General features: G+C 42.7%; 1 protein-coding gene across 1 annotated transcript in view; it reads left to right on the top strand.

Moving 5' to 3' along the window:
- The window catches only part of SLC35F1 (solute carrier family 35 member F1), a 156,712-nt gene that overhangs the window by 115,498 nt on the left and 23,232 nt on the right, over positions 1–17,982 (top strand). The window contains exons 5-6 of the mRNA XM_024756667.1: positions 3,359–3,411; positions 10,607–10,761. Coding sequence (XP_024612435.1) covers positions 3,359–3,411; positions 10,607–10,761 — 208 coding nt within the window. The remainder of the gene's footprint in view (positions 1–3,358; positions 3,412–10,606; positions 10,762–17,982) is intronic.

The raw sequence follows: 17,982 nt of genomic DNA, 5'->3' as shown, positions 1-17,982 counted from the left end.
TCGTTACCACGTGTGACCCAGATCCCAACTGCTGATTTAAAAACCCCAAGGCTCAAGCACCACGATTGTTACCACGTGTGACCCAGATCCCAATGCTGATTTAAAAGCCCCAAGGCTCAATCACCACGATTGTTACCACGTGTGACCCAGATCCCAATGCTGATTTAAAAACCCCAAGGCTCAAGCACCATGATCGTTACCACGTGTGACCCAGATCCCAATGCTGATTTAAAAACCCCAAGGCTCAAGCACCATGATCGTTACCACGCGTGACCTAGATCCCAATGCTGATTTCAAAACCCCAAGGCATCACCTGCTTGTGCTGATATTGAGAATACATAGAAATAAACCAAATAAATTTAGGAGGTCAACCTAACTCTGGCTTCCAAAAGTAACAAAGCCAAAGTAGAAGACAGCTAAAAGTGGAACGTCTTGCAAACTGCATCATTATTTCTTTGTACTTTTTCCAAGTCCCAAGATAAAATAACTCATTAACCTTCCCCCAGCTCCGAAGACCACTTCTCTTGCCTATCACTAGAGCCTAATGGCTCTCAAGTTCTTTTGGGGTCAGAACTAGAACCCGGGAGAAACCAAAGAAAAAAGGCATATCCAGCACGCCACTACGACCCACATGTGCTCAATTTCAGCATATACACACCAGACCTCCGAAGGGAGAGCCAAGTGATAAATAATAAAAATGCTCTGACGCGCTTCAATCATGGGAAACTTAAGGTTGAGACCCAGCCCCCACGCTTAGAACACCTGAAATTTATTTTCTTGGCGCAAAAGCTAACTAAAATCCAAGCCCGGGTATCTAACCACGTGGAGAGGGTGTCGGTTCTGAGGTTCTCTTTACCGCTGAGGGTCCGTGCAAACCGGAGGAAAATGCGGGATGAGATTCTGTGACCCAGGGAGGTCAACAGGCGGAGTGGAGGACAACTTGAGGCCGAGTGGTTTCTGAGGTTATGACCAAGTGGGATGGGAAGGGCACGCAGGGTTGACTGGCGAGCAAAGGCAGGGCTCCAGGTGTGCACTCACCCGGGGCTGCGAGGGGCGCGTGGGGTCTCCGCCGCCCTTTGGCTCTGGTCCTGACGACCCGGGCGGGGGCTGCCTCGCCGTGCTGAGGAGCCGGCACCGCAGGCAGCAGCCAACGAGCCCCAAGGCCCGCCACGCCTCCTCTGGCGGCGCGCGGAACCGCCCCAGCATGACCTTCGCGGTCCCCTCCCCGGGGCCCCAAACCCCGAGGCCGCGAGGCAAGAGAGACCAAAGTTTGCTACTCGGAAGCCGCATTATCCCCAAACTAAATGAATTTTTAATGGATGTATTTAATGGACTTTGAAGATAATTTACAAGAATACATGAGAAGTACGTTGATTCTCCCAAACCAGACAAGGTTTTACTTAGAGAAACAGACAAGCTAAGTGTAAATGCCATGATTTGATGCGCTTCCAAAAAGGAGCATTCTGTTTACTACTGACAACCAGTAAACTAGTCTTACTAGTAACCACCACTAGAAAACTCATAGTTTAAATTTTCCTTTTATAAATTTTTTTCTTTTATTGCCCATGGATTTGCACAAGTGAACCATATTTCAAATTCATCTCTTAGGGAATTCCCTGGCATCCCAGTGGTTAGGACTCAGCACTTTCACTGCCATGGCTCGGGTTCAATCCCTGGTAGGAGAACTAAGATCCCACAAGCAGTGTGCACGGCCAAAAAAAAAAACCAAACAAAAACGAAAAACAAAAAACAAATTCATCTCTTAGAAATTTAGTGTTTCCATTTTCCTTAAATGAGTGAAGATATAACACAGGCATTCACTAAGCATCAAAAAGTCAGAAACAACAATTTTGCAATAATTCTGGCATTGGAACATATAAGTCATCACTGACTAGGCCTCAGAAGTTGTTGCAAGAATAAATGTCAAACAAAGCATAATTTTCCATCAATAAAGGCCGTGGATTCTAGTTTCACATAAGAGATAAAGAAGGATAGTATAACCTCCAGACTAATTTCAACAAATCCATCTCTGCAAAGCAAGTGATTCTGATTTCACCAAATCACTTTCTACAAAGTAAGTTCTTTGTACTGGGGCAGTGTCTGAAATTATTTATGGAAGCTATTTTGGTATCACTTTAAACTGGTTTTGCAAATAGGCTGTTTCCAAGAATCCTCCAAACTTCGGTATCCTGAGATGCAGGTGAAAAACTCCATAGCAAACAAGGCAAGGACATGGGAAGACTTTCTAAGAAAGATTTATTTTTGGTTCATTTTGAAAGCATGCTGGCATTTTAAAGTTCCTAAATTTGGTGCGTCAGCTTGTAAGAGGAAAAGAAATAGCCTAGTTCAACTGTTCCTAACCAACATTTTGTAGATGGATGGCTCATTTTAAGGATTATTATTCTTGGATCCAAAAAAATATCTTCAGAGATCTAGCGCTCATCTGCTTCAGCCATAGGCCATTAGAGCTGACAGAGCCCTTCAGAAACACAGCTGCCAAAATAGTGGAAGTGGCATATGAGTGTTTGGCCAACGGGATACATTGAGGGCACACTGAAACCAGAGGGACACCGGTGGAGCCGTGCGCCTCCCCTCCTGGCCCTCTTCCAGAACAGTGGTTCTCAGGGTGTAGTTCTCTGACCAACAGCACTGGCACCGCATGAAAACTTGTCAGAAACACACATCCATGAGCCCCACCCAGATCTACTGAATCAGACTTTCAAGGGATGGGGCCCAGGAAACTGTTTTTTGGGTTGTTTTTTTTTTTTTGCGGTACGCGGGCCTCTCACTGCTGTGGCCTCTCCCGTTGTGGAGCACGGGCTCCGGACGCGCAGGCTCAGCGGCCACGGCTCACGGGCCCAGCCGCTCCGCGGCATGTGGGATCTTCCCGGACCGGGTCACGAACCCGCGTCCCCTGCATCGGCAGGCGGACTCTCAACCACTGCGCCACCTGGGAAGCCCAGGAAACTGTTTTAACGTGCTCTCCAGGTGGCGGTTTTATACATTTAAGTTTGAGAACCACTGCCCTGAGGAGTGCTCAATCAGAAAACTGATTAAACCTGCAACCTCGCCATATACTTTTGAGAAAGCATCTAAACAAGAAGAAGCAGAGGCTAGAGGCAGACTGGGTGAGAAGGACTGCGGAGGGTCTGTGCTCCACCATGCCCACTGGCTCACTCACCAAACAAGATCCTGCAGGGATAAACCTTGGGCTGGGCTGCCTAATGAGACTTGCCTCTGTGTGATCCAGAGAAATTTTTGAAATTCAATTGATTGCTTCATGATTTGTATAAATCTGGTAAGTGAAAAAAGGAGTAGGACGCGTTGCTTATCAGGTGTGCTTTCTTTCAATTCGCAGAGCTATAATGGAGCACAAGGAGCTGTTGAAGGTGCCCTGGGATTGGCAAATAGGTAAGGGCTTTGCTCACCTAAGATGCTGTTTTTAGTAAACCTGAGAAATAACGTATGGAGAGTGACGTTGGTGGCGGTGAGGCACAAACAAGGGAAGGACTTAGACTGCAAGGGACAAAAGAAAAGGAAACCCCCTTGTCACTTTAGGGATTCGTACACACTAGAAGAGACTGAACTGTATGATTCATAATGTTTTTTAATTAAGCCTCTGCCCATTATCATCACCAAGTTGCCATTAGGGTAGACACAGAAGTATGTTATTAGGTTAAAGACCAACTGGAAAGAAAAAATGCCCTGAGGCAGTGGTGGGACACAAATGACAGCAATTTGCTCCAGCTGAGAAACACCAAACTGATGTGATCATTAAAAAGTGGCACTTTAGTAAAGGAAAAAAACTGAACTTAACAAAAAGGCACAAAAGAAAACAAGGTAATGGGCATTCTGAACCCATAAAAACCTTTTCAGAAGGGAGCAGTTTGTACAAAAGACATGGTTAATTGATCTGGACTTGGTGGAAAATACCAGACAGACTTTGAGCTACTTAATAGCCAGGGCATCTAGATGCCACCTGTTTCTAAAGTCCCTTTTCTCTAAAAAAAAATTTAGGACAAGGATTTAAGATCCCAGGTGATGCTCTAATAATGATCACTCAGCCAGCCCTAGATGGGACTGACCTACCCTCCGCCCTGAAATCCCCTCAGTGTCTACACCAAGACGCCTGGGTTCCAGCAGTGAGCACAGAGTTTGGCTTATGGGTATGCTTGGGAAGTGTGTGCCCGGGTGAAAATACAGGTGATTCCCCACTCTGAAGCTGGCCGTTTGAGCCATCTGCAGCTTATATGAGCTTTCATGGAACTGACAGCTTCAGTCAAATTCTGCTTCTCCGAACAAGGACAGCAGTGACATAAAACTCCCTGCACCACTTTACCTACCCTTGACCCTGAAGCATCCAGGGTTGACTTGCTGCTGACAGAATTGCCCCTGAAGGCACACCAGGTGCTACAGAATTATGCACAGCTGCCCCTGGGGTTATCTCTAGTGACTTCAAGGGCTCCCCAGCCCTTGTGTCTGTCACAGAGTCCTGCCGTTTAATTTCTCCCGAGTTGATACAATTAAATGAAAAGCAATAGAAAGAAGGGATTGTAGGGAGGAGAGGAAGGCGGCTGGGAAAGGAAGCCAGCTGCAGGTTACAGCTGCATTGGCCTTTGTGATTCTCAGAGCCAGGATGTTACCTGTGCTTGGTAACGCTTCACATGCAGTGGTCCATGAGTATAAATTAATTTTATATTAATAGTAGTAGCACTAATAAAAAATAATTTGTCCTCTAATTATGTGGATGTCACATGCATGTCCACCAAGGTTCTGTTATAATTCAGCGTTAGTTGAATATGTCATCAAAAGGTAGTTTTATTCTGAGCCCTCGTATTGCCATTAAAATGTCAATCTCCTGTGGTCCAAGATGATGAAGGGAACGCATCATAAAACCATTCGTTTAATTTCTGACTGGAAATGAGGCTCAGATGGTCTAGAAAAGGAACCAAATCTTCATCTTTTCTTTCTGAAGCACGGGTACGGGTTGAGTGTTTTTACACCATGGCCATCTTTGTCCTCCTACCTCATCCTGACCTACTACAATGTTCTACTGCTTGGTTCAGTTCTAGGCACATAAAATTCAGCGAATAAATGTTTGTTAAGTGAGCAGATGAATGACGAGCAAAGGAGACGGGCTGTCCTGCCCTGTCTCATCTTACAAAAATATAGACAAAAGGGAAGCGGTGGAGACAGGGCAGGAGGCTTGGGCTTGGCATTGCCCTTTCTTTCTGGGAAACCAGGAGATGGTATAGCAGCTACTGGAACTCATGGACCCTAGAGGCAAGGAGACATCAAGGGGATCAGCCTCCCATCAAGGCCTCCCCATGCTCCATGGGAAATCACCCAAGCTCTGATCACTGTGTCTTGGTGGAGCGCTCCAAGTGTCTTAGCTAAGAGACTAAAATCCAAGACTGTATCTCCCAGTATCTGTCGATGCGTTTCTCTCCCTTCCCTCTCTCCACATCAGTAATCCCCATCATATAGTCTCTTGGACAGCTCCTATGGTTGCCATTTTATCAAAGTAAAAAGACTTTTTTTCAATGGAGCAAGTGGGGTGATAAACGTGTTTCATATTTTCTGGATTTGGAAAGCATTTTTTAACAGATTCTGTTATTTTCTAATAATATTGGCCAATTGCAAGATGCAAAGAGTAATTAAAAGCAAGAAGATAGCATTCATTTATTGATGCTGTTTGTTTTTCTATCTTTGTTTTACTCTACTGAACAGAACGACTGGGTCTGGTTATGTAATCATGAAACTCAAGTGAAATGTAGGACCTAACAGAGCTAAAATGTCCTCCTGTGGAGCAGGTGGACAGATTAGACAGAAATCTAATAACTAGCTTAAGCGTTCCCTTTATCCAATTTTGCCATATTGTGTTGAAGGACATGTGAACAAGTGTTAGCTGACGTGCAAGTCCAGTGTCAGAGGAAGAAAAAGTGTGCGTTGGGTCAGCCAACGCCAGTTCGTGGTGTGCTGGGGCTTCACTTTTCTTGCCGTGGGTGATGCTTTCTTTGGTTTTGATTTTGGTTTTGTCCTAGAGGCCAAAACAAGAGATTTGACCTTTCCCTGAAGATGCAGTAATGAGACCACAGAGCAGGAAAGACCTTAAAGATCATTACAAATACAGCCTTTCTTTTTACCGATGCCGAACTGGAGGCCTGGGGAACGGAGGCTGCTTCTCTGGGCTCACGGCTGCCTGTGGTGGGACTAATTTGCACTCTGAGTCATCCCCCCATCCTGGTGCCTTAGTGCATATGTCCTGAGAAAACATCTTACCTTGCCTTTATTTTTAAGAATTAAAAATAATGTTTTAAAAATCTAGTCTAGTCAAAGGGAAGTAAAAGAACACCAGTGACACCAGTGGGATCCAGTGACACCAGTGGGATCCCAAAGAAAGTGATGAGATAAAATATATGCAGCATACACAGGCACGTACTATATACATCCATCATATATAAGCATATATAGCGCATATCACATGATGTATCATGTATATATGATGTGTTGTGTATATATCATATATAAAATGAGATGCTCATTACCGTCAAATAGGATGCTTCATCCAAGCCCCATTTCTCTTCATAATAATTAGACAACATAGGTTAGTAGTATGTGCTCAGAATTTAAATTCAGGCAGCCTGAGTGACCTGAAGGCAAGCTACTCAACCTCTATAAGCTTGTCTTCTGCCTGTTTGCTCACAGATCTGTTTCTTACCGTTACTCTGCTCTGCATTGCAGAGGCTGACAACTGGCTCGTGCAAAACAAACAATGCTTCCCAGCTGCTTTGTTAACTGGCTTTCAGTTAGATTTGGCCAATGGGAAGCAGTAGAAGGGGACTGGAGGGTGGGAGGAAGAAAGAAACCACGGTGTGTCTCCTTCTTTTAGGTCAGGTCTCTAGAAATGACTGAGTGTCCTCTGATTATTCCTCTGCTGGGCTTCCCTGACTTCTGACCTCTGGTAACATGGCCTCCTCCCTGGATCCCTCTGGCTCCAGGGGTGTGAATAATTTACCGCTATTGCTAATGTCTGGGTTGCCTCACCATCCCTGTTTCCCCATCACCCGTTCAAACACCTTTTTAACTTGTGCCCTATATTATATTTCCTCTTTTGAACATGGTATGGACTGTGTTTTTTGACTGATACACTCTATAAGCCTATTTCCTCACGTGTGTAAAGAGGATAGCAATGGCATTATACTGTTAGGGAGATTAATTAATGTACATAAAGTACATGACACATAGCAGGTGCTCAATCAGTATTAGCTGGTAGTATTCTTTCCAATTTCTTTAGCTTAAATCTCTTTAGTACGTGAGGACAAGAGCTACCAAATTCTGTCTTGAGTGAGAGGGAAATCATTTCAAATAAGAAATGGTTATACATATACTTTGTAAATGTAGTTATTGCACCCATCATGCGGTTGTCAGTCAAAAAGTAATTCAGTCCGTTTGTTTGATCATGTCAGTCGATTGTTTGAAAACCCCACATGCACAGCAAGTCGGGCCTTCAGATGCATCACTTACATCCATTAACTAGCTAATGTCCATCTAAGAACAACACAGCAGTAAATTGCAGCAATACTGCATTCCCACTCTCCACTTAATCGTGTGTTCATTTGGCTGACCATGCTTTGCTCACAAAACAGGATATTCACACGCAAAAACATTGGTTGACCCAGCAAAGTGATTAACTATGATGGTGTATATATTTCACTCCTATCCCTCTAAATTTAATTTCTGCAGTTTTTAAGAACAGGTCCAGAGTGGTTAAGCTTGGAGCATCTCAAGGTAGCCTGATGAGTAGCGTGAAACTCTGCTGCGTATCTATTTTCTTACACTCCTTGGCTCACCGATTTGCTTGTAAAGTCACACCTCTTCTCTGAGCTGCCAATTGTATATCCACTCGCTACTGGACAGATTCTTTTGGATGATGCGTAAGCATCTAACACCTAACGTGTTCAAAATAGAGCTTTTCCGCGTCCCCCGCATCGGCAGGCGGACTCTCAGTCACTGCACCACCAGGGAAGCCCAGTAAATGGCATCTTGATTCACCCAGTTTCTAAATTAGCCAGAGCCAATGTGAACCCATAGGTGTCTTTGATGCTGTCCTTTTCCTCACTACCCACATCCAGTCTACCAGCAGGGCGTGTTGAGTCTTCACAGACCAGCCACTTCCCTTCATCTCCACTGCCACTCCCAGCAAAGCCACCAGCATCTCTTGCCTGGACTGAGACCCTGCACTCCTCACTGGTCTCCTCCGTGCTTTTCTCCTTCACAGTAACCAAAGTCATCTTTTAGAAATGTAGATCAGACGGTAGCCACCTGCTATAAACTCCTCAGTGGCTTCCCATTACAACTAGAATAAGACCGATTTCTTTCTAAGACCTACAAAGCCCCATGTAATCCAGCCCCTGCCTAATTTTCCAACCTCCTCTCTTATCACTGCCTCACTCTGTTCATCCTGCTCAGATATTCTGGCCTCTGGCAGCTCCTGGAACCCATCAGGGTCTTTTCATTTGTAGGTCCTCCTGCCTAAATTATTTTCCCCCTGGCAATCTCCTTTAGTCCTTCAGCATTCAAGGTAAGTGCCACCTCCACCCCTCCTAAAGCAAGCCCCCTGTCATTCCTCATAGCAACCCTTTTCTTCCTTCATAGTACTAATACCAACTCTAAGCTTCCTGTCTATCCTGTTTTCCATTGCTAACCCATAGCAGAGTCCCTAGAGCATAGTAGGTACTCAGTGAATACATGGGTGAATAATTGAGTGAATATAAAACATCAGATCTCACATGTGAGAGTCCATAGTGTGCTAGGTAAGGTGATGGGAGGGTAGGATTGTGGAACTTCCTAGCCCAGTCACGTATAATTGGAAAAAAAAAAAAAATTTAAGGCTCTGGTTCCTGGACTATGTTCTGGTCAAGTTTGATTACTTTTAGTGGATTAATTTAGGATATATCTTATCCCTAGTCTGTTCATCTCAAGATTCCTTAAAGGAATACTGAATTAATTTTTATGTCTTTTCATGTATTAATCATAGGTTATTTAATATTGCATTTTTAGTAACTTGGTTAAAAGGGAAATGAATTATAAGTAGCATGAAACCCAAGTACAGGAAAATTGAACATTTTTAGAGAATTAAAACTTTGATGGAGAGCCAAAAGCCATCTGACATTACTATGATAGAATATCCACGAGAGGACTTGTATAATTTACTGAACGAGAAAAGTGATTATTCCAGTTTCCCCTCAGGGCATTTCCACCACACTAGAGGGGGCTGTTGTACTGAGTTTGCTTACTTAGTGTTCAAAATAAAATTCTTATATAGATTTGGCATGGCTTTCCTTAAACTTTCCTTAAATATCAGAAACATATAGAATAATGATTCATGCCCTGAAATGCTTTTCATATGGAAAAACCAAATTTCTCTATGGAGGGATCCCTATTCTTCTCAGTCACAGGGACTGGATGTCTAGTACCTACCAAATCCTCCAAAATTCATAGGGCTCAAGAGAAGTAATCTGCCCACAGCCTAAAGCAGACACATGTAGTCAAGGTTCCTTTGGAAATGTTGGATATTTTATTATATAAAAATGACCAGAGATCCACCGAATCGCGTTACTTATGCTTATTCTATGCCTTATTCTTTCAAGGTAGAGAAATGAGCCTAATTTTTCTACACTTGTGTTGCATCAACATCTAGGAAGTGATGAACCAAACTCTAGATTTAGCCGTAATCTTCTGTTTGGGACTCAACAAAATTATGTACGTATGGAATTAGTATTAACAATTGAGTATTTAGTTATAATGAGAGGGAAAGAGAGAGAGAATTTCAGAGGATGAGGGACTCATCACATAGCATTTTAAGGGCATTTTTTTCTTCTTTTTTATCTTTCTGTTTTGCAAAACTTCGTTCTTTGATGGTCTACAAAGCATTTACCTATCTATTTCTAAAACAGCAGAGCCTGCATGTGAGAGCCCACGGTATGCTAGGAAGAGTGATGGTGGAATAGGACTCTGGTGTTGGCGGTAGGGCTGAGCAGGATTCACAGATCTGGAAGAAACTGACAGATCATCTTGTGTCAAAGCAATGAAGTGATTTGCCCAAGGTCACACAGTTAGGACTCCAGTGCAGTACTCGGACTTAGTGCACATCTCTTTGTCATGTAAGCCCTTCCGTTTTAAGGACTGTGTAGTTATTCACCATTGTGAGCAATACATGACACCAAGTAGTTTTGTTCCTATGTTGCAAATAAAAAAGAAATGAAAAAAGTTTTAAAAGACATGGGTACTAGAAACTACTTACAGCACAACCAGAAATAGAATTTAGAAAACTTGACCCTATGTTCTGACTGTGGCCACTAAGAGGTACTCCTTCCCGGAAGAAGCAAAACATCATATATGTGTGAGAAGCGTGTGGGTTTTGTTCCACGTGCAGATTTTCACTTTTTACTTTATGTTTTAGCTGTGTATCACCCAATAATAAACATCCGTTAATAGAGTGAAGGATAAGTCGAGGGCACCATTCCCCTTCCTCCACCCACTGTGGATCCACAGAGGCCCTGGAGGAGGCTGTGACGTCGCCTCTCTTTCCTCTCCCCATCAGGACTGCTGTACGTTGGCTTTAGTGCCTGCATGTTTGGTCTCTACAGCTTCATGCCAGTGGTCATAAAGAAAACCAGCGCCACTTCGGTCAACCTCTCCCTGCTCACCGCAGATCTGTACAGCTTGTTCTGTGGATTGTTTCTCTTCCACTACAAGGTAAGTGGAGTCAGTGCTCCTTTCTGAAGATGATACTTTGTAGGAAGGAATGCATATAGGTAGGAATACTGTGCTGTGGAATTGCCCCAATTTTGTGATTTTGCATTGAGAAGCAGGAATGTACCTCTGTGTGCTAACCCCCATGACCTGGGTATTCACATTCCAACTACAAGACTGAAGCAACATTTTGTCATAAGAGACTAGTCACTACAGACATTTGATAGTGAAAGATAAGAAACAGCTCTAGAGGGAAAGGCTTTCAAATAATGGGGGACAGTTTTTCTGACATCATTCACCCCAGAAGCTACTCTTTTTCCAGCCTAAAGCTAGGGAGACTTGTACAATTCTCAAGCTATAACTGCCAAATGGTTTCTGCCAAAGGCACCAGAAGAGTGTATTCTCATTGGAGAAAAGACACAGTTCCTGCAGTTTCTGTTTTGCATGTATTTTTATAGCAAATGTGAATGGAAAATGCTAATGCATTCAAAATAGTTTTTATTATATCAGCCCTAAAGAAGAAACTATTCAGTACAAAGATGGCAGTCTCTTCAAGTGTAAGACTCTACCCACATCCTCACCCAAGGCAGGCATGACATCGGTTATGGCCCACTGAGGTGTGCTATGAGAGGCTATTTTTTAAACACTGCACTCACTGATTCATTGACAATTGACTAGAGTTGGTATGTGAGAAGAGACCCGCTTGCCATTCCTTAACTAGTCCTATAAGATAAGGGTCAGTGGGGACTATGAAAAAGGTCAGTGTGAAAAAGGACAAGTAAGGGATACCCAAACAGATAAGACCGAATTAGGACAGGCCAAAGAAGAAGAGACAGAAGAACAGAGGCGCTGCTCTGGGCCACTTCTAGCCAAGTGCTCCACCAGCAGTTTTACAGGTAATGTCATCATCTCACGGATGTGGCCAGTTGATAGGGCATCTTGGTGGGCAGGGCATGTTCAACCAGGTCACACTAGGTTTGGAGGTTCCCGGAGAAGTGCTGAGCTGGAGGGAGTAAGTACTTGAGATGATGACCAGAGGCCAAGCAGCAGAAGTGAATGGTCAGAAATATTACTGTGCTAAGCCAAAATCATAGCCAAGGAACAGACCAAGAAGAGCAGACACGGGTGGAAAAGAGGTCACAGACAAGGTTGGCAGCTGGGAGGACCAGAAACAGATCTGGAAGATGAGAGGTGACGAAAGCAACCATGGCAGCAGATAGGGGTAAAATGCTGAGTCCCTGTTCTACGTGGAAACTTCTGCCAAGCGTGGTGGCAAAAATGGCAGCTTAAAGAAATTGTCTATTGCTGGACAGCATTTGTACATTGTTGGTGATTTGTTTTGTCTAGTTGGTACAATCTGTTTCCTGAGTGCACCCTGGTCCTCATAAGGGTAAAAAGTAAAGTCTCAGCGTGTTCCCCCCATTGCTCCCCACCAGTGTTAGGAGGACCACCTTCCCTCAGAATCCCCCTCCAAACACACCCAATTCTTTTCCAGAGCCCTGGGGACTGCTCAGCCGGGGTCTCATCAGTATAGCACAGTAGCTGCCATTTTTCTGTCTCTCCTCTACAGCTAAGCATCCACATCTGTTGTGGATGAGTTCTGTTCTCAGCACTTCCTCCTGTAATTGTCTTTATAAGGTCCAGCTAGAAGAATCCCTTTAATCGTCCTTGAGGAAAGATGACTGAAACCTATTGTTTTGAGGAAGGACTACGGTCACTTCTTGGGCAGTCCGGATCCAGTTCGGCTCTCAGCATCCTCCATAGCAGTGTTCTGGAAAGTCTGCTTTCACCAGGGGTACTTGCTAAAAATGCAGATTCCCGGGCCACACCCCTGAGCCACAGAATCAGCATCTGGGGATGCACCTGGGGGAGTCTGCTCCTCCGTGAGGCTGATGTTCTCTGAATTTGAGAACAAATACCTGAAAAGGGGTCCCTGAGCAGTGCTTGTTCATATTTGAGTCTGTCACTCCTCATACTTCCACTGAATTTTGGTTAGACCTGGGGCTCTCTACATAAACAAGCATCAGAAACTGGGAAGGCTGATGAACCAGGTAAATTCTAATTCTCCCAAATTCATCTTCTTCTCTCATCATTTGTATGTTACTGCTAACTTAGGATAAGTAACTTTGGGGAGGAGGAAACCGTGTAGTACCCTGTCATCGTGCCATCAGAAGGGAACCTGTGTTATCCAAAAATTACATTCCTGTACTCACCTATTTGGAGGTGTCATAGATGTTTTTTAATTCTTAAAGCAATGCTTTTCACTATATATTTCACTGTTAAAGCAATGATTTTCACTGTCACCATTTAACAGATAAATTTCCTTAAGGTAAGAAAACACAATAGGTATTTTCTCTAGTTAAAATTCATTCCTATTGTCTTTCTTTAAATCAGACTTTCAAGATAATTGTGGATACATATGCAGTTTTAAGAAATATACAGAGTTCCCAATTACCCTTTACCTAGTTTCCCCCATTGGTGACGTCTTGCAAACCTGTGGTATATCAGGATATTAACATCGACACAGTTAACATGCAGAATATTTCCATCCCTACAAGGGTTGTTCTTGTTGCCTTTTTATAGCCATGCTTACTTGTCTCTCACCCACCTCCTTAACCCCTTGAAACCACTAATTTATTCTCCATTTCTCTAAATTTGTCACTTCCATGTAAATGGAATTATACAGTATGTAACCTTTTGGGATCGACATTTTTCACAGCATAGTTTCTCAGCATAATTCTCTGGAGATTCATCCATATTGTTTTATATATTAGTAGCTCCTTTTTTATTGCTGAGTACTATTCCACAGTATGGATGTACCACGATTTACTTAACCACGCACTCAGTGAAGGACTCTGGGTTGTTTCTGTTTGAGGCTATTACATGTAAAACTGTTATGAACATTCACGTACACGTTCTTGTGTGAACAGATTTTTCATTTCTCTGAAATAAACAACCAAGAGTACAATTGCTGGGCTTATGGTTGTAGCATGTTTAGTTTTATAAGAAACTTCCAAAATGTTTTCTTGAGTGACCTGTTATCTTTTGTTACAAAGAAATACATATCAGTTGTGAGAAAGTCAGAAAATACAGATAAGTATTGTTATACATTGGTACCATTTACAGGGCATATTACTTTTGTAGTACACATATTTGCAGTTCATATATATTTTAAAATTTAATTACACCATGCATACTGCTTTGTTACATGCTTTATTTAAACTTAGCATGTAGGGACTTCCCTGGCTGTCCAGTGGTTAAGACTTCGCCTTCCAGTGAAGGGGGTGTGGGTTCGATCCCTGGTCAGGGAGCTAAGATCCCACATGCCTCACAGCCGAAAAACCAAAACATAAAACAGAAGCAATATTGTAACAAATTCAATGAGGACTTTAAAAATGGTCCACATCAAAAAAAAATCTTTAAAAAATTAGTAAATAAATAAACTTAGCATGTATATATTTCCTTGTCTTTGCGGAGCACAGGCTCCGGACGCACAGGCTCAGCGGCCATAGCTCACGGGCCCGGCCACTCCGCGGCATGTGGGATCTTCCCGGACCGGGGCACGAACCTGTGTCCCCTGCATCGGCAGGTGGACTCTCAACCACTGCGCCACCAGGGAAGCCCTGGGCATTAGATTTTTAAAGACTCCCCAGTTGACCCTAGTGTGCAGCCAGAACTGAGTCATTGGTTCAGACAATTTATGTGGCTGCAAACAGGTGGCACTAGGACCAAAGGGTGAAGGTTATAAGATTATAGTGAAATAGAAAGAAACCTTGTTAGCAATTAGTCATCCGAAAGTGGACTAGACTGTCTTGGGGGTTCCCCTCACTGGAGGAAGCTGGGCAAGAATGTGAGAGGGATAACGGGGAGGGGACTCACACTTCAGTACTGACGATTAACCCGTGACCTGATCGTATTTGGTTTTACTACAGTCTGCAGTCAGAGTTTACCTTTCACCTAATCATGATGTCTTTAAACAAGCTTCTGGTCTGGTTATAAATATCTACAAGTTGAGAGAGAAGGGCTGTTTGCTCACAGATGTTGCTTACTCAGGCAGAACTAAATGATTAAATGAAGCTCTCCTGCCCAACATTGATTATTTGCTTTTTCTCACCTTCCGTCCTTGGAAAAAATCCATTCCTTTCCCCACCCATCAGTCCACTGTCTGCAGCTTCTCTACCTCTTGTGCTGACTGAGCGATAAAGCCCCACATCCCAGGGAAGCAAAAGACCTAATTCTGAAGTGGACTATCTATGTGGTATAGTGCTCTTGCAAACTCTAGTTTTACCAGACTTTTGAGAAGTGGTCATATATTTCTGTTCTTTAGTACCTAACAACACTATTGAATCCAGAACAGTAAATCTATAGCAATCCATAGAAATTACAGGAGATGAGCTTTACTGGGCCTCAGAGACCCCTTAAAACCAAACCCAGGAAGAGATTCACATAGGAAGTTTTCAAGTTGATGGTGTGTTGGCTTTTCAAGGTCAAAGCTTGACCAGTTTTGAACTCTATCCCCTTGTTTATTGAACACAAGGACACTTTTGAAATTGAAAGGGTATGGGTTTCCTGTGGCTACTGTAACAAATTACCATGTACTTAATAGTTAAAAACAACACAGATTTATTACCTTAGGGTATTGGAGATCAGAAGTCTCACTTGGTTAAAATCACGTGTTAGCAGAGCTGGGTGGCTTCTGGAGGCCCTAGGGGAGAAACTGTTTCCTTGCCCTTTCCAGCTTCTGGAGGCTGCTTGCTTCCTTGGCTCGTGGCCCCTTCTTCCATCTTCAAAGCCAGCAGTAGAGCATCTTCAAATCTGACTGCCATTCCTGCTTCCCTTGTAAGGACTCATGTGATTACATTGGGCCCACCCAGATAACCCAGGATAATCTCACCATCTCAAAATGCGTAACTTAATCACATCTGCAGAGTTCCTTTTACCATGTAAGGTAACATATTCACAGCTTCCAGGGATTAGGGTGTGAACATTTTGAGGAGGCCATCATTCTGCCAACTACAGGAGACCCATTAATAGTTTACACCAACACAAATAAGGGTACAATGTCTCCAAGCCGGACCAACTGGAACATGTGGATGTGGTCTTCGGAAGCCAAATCTGGGCAATGAAGGTACTCTCCACTTACACACACTGTGATCTGTTGAATTTCCCAACTGCTTTTTGAAGTAGTTATGTTACCTGCTAATCTGGCACTTTAACAAAGAAAACACTAAGTCAGGTGGTGAGAAGATGAATTGGGGGGAGAAGACCGCTTCAGTGTCTGCTGTGTGAAGCGTGAATTCAGCAGTCTGCTGTGGCAAAAAGAGCCTGTTCTGCAGAGTCAAAGGAGCCTAGATTGAATTTGTGGCTTCTGTTTACTGTTTAAGGGCTTTGAACCAGCTATTCATTCTCGTCCAACTTCAAGGTGATTAGACTTGCCTTAGGGAGTTTTTGAAGGGATTGTGTAATTTTTGAAAGGTGACCAATGGTGATGCATTTCTCTGATTGAATGTGTGGTTCGGGATTAGTAATCCCTATCTCATTCCATTTTTAAGATGTTACTCTTATTTTCAGATTTTGTAACTGGATGTGTAGCTTTTAACAGTTTTGTTAGAGATTTCTCTTATTCCTTATTTGAAAAGGCAAAACTGGGGTTTCATGCATAAAAATTTAGAAAATATTGTATCAGTCATTTTTAGCTGAATTCCTTGATTATTAGATTGCTTATAATAGAATTTTTAGGTGATAGCCATAAATTTTAAAATTTCAAGTGTTGTTAAAATAAAATGTCAATCATTCTTTCGAGATAGGCCGTCACGTGCTGAACATTCTTCAGGAAAAAAGGTGCCAGTGTTGAATATGCAGGGTATTCCCTTTGGCCTGACAGTTAAACTAGAAAATGGCTTACTTCACATACTTTGCTATTACCTTTTCAAGGCTTAATATTGCCACAGAATTGCTGTAATAAAGTTGAGCGTAATTTCATAAGAAGTGATTATTTTTATAGCCTTATCAAAATAAATAAAAACCTGATGGAGAAAGAAATGCACAATGTAAGTTCTCTCCAAGTCCCCTTTAAACACTCCACTTAGGCCATTGGCTTACCTGGCCCCCCATATCGAACAGCCTGAAACCACAGGTGATCCTAGTGAAAGAGTAATATTTCAGGAAGGTAAGGGCACCATAAAACTTACATCAGGAAGACGTTTTTACCATCCAGATATTCACTACTAAAAAAAAAGCCGGAGAGAGATTTCAAAATCATTTGTCTAAGAATGCCGCTTTATTCTGGGTAATGTGATTCACGTGAATTTTTGAGAACTTCATCTGTATGTTTTAGTCGCATTTTTATACCAGATAAATTTTTATAATTGCTGCGAGTTATTTTCAACAAGTAATCAGAAAAGTTTCTTACATCATCAACTGCCTATTCAGGCAATCCAGATAACATGCTATGATCCACCCTGACCCTCTCTGTCAGCCACTAAAGATTACCTCCGAGCATGCACCAGTTTCTCTTACTAGTTTTGTTGTTGTTACAGGAGACTTGGCGAGAAAAGTTTAACAACTCTGGATGTGGGGCTAATTTAATAATATGTTGTTGTGTACTAAATTTAAAAGAACTTCATTCAGCAAATGTTTATGTATTCTATGCCTGCTGTGCTCCAAGCACTGTTTTGGTTCTTAACTATTTATAAATAAAGGTGACAAGAACAGCAGAAATCACCAGGCGGATTAATGCAAAGGATGAGATTCCAAACCACTGAAACTTGAATAGGCCAGCAGTCTCAAGCATCCTTGACATCTGAGTTTCAATGCCAGAGTTTGTAGAGATTGCATCAACAGTGGAATCTTTCATTAGCCACAGATATGAATCTGCATCCAAGCAACCCTGTTGATCCTTGGCGACAGTGAGCAATTTCAGTAATGGAACTGCACTTGAAAAGCCAAGGCGGGCAGCTCCAGCCTGTGGTGGCTGATGACCAGAAAGCAATACTTCACATCTTATTTATAAAAATACCTGCATAAGTAACCAGTTATATTTCTTTTTGTAAGAACAGCATCTTAAAAGGCTGTGAATTTTAAGTATAATACTCCCTAATGCAATTATTAATGGGAGATTTTAAAACTGACACAGCTTTTGTGACTCTTCATATTTTTTAAACTGTCACTGGTGAGTAGAGAATTGGAGAAACTAGCATCACTGAGGCCCCAAAGCATTTCACA

This window comes from Neophocaena asiaeorientalis, unplaced genomic scaffold, assembly GCF_003031525.2.
Source record: "Neophocaena asiaeorientalis asiaeorientalis breed wild unplaced genomic scaffold, Neophocaena_asiaeorientalis_V1.1 scaffold125, whole genome shotgun sequence".
NCBI classification, from domain to species: Eukaryota; Metazoa; Chordata; class Mammalia; order Artiodactyla; family Phocoenidae; genus Neophocaena; species Neophocaena asiaeorientalis.
This window is presented reverse-complemented; position numbering and strand designations above follow the sequence as displayed.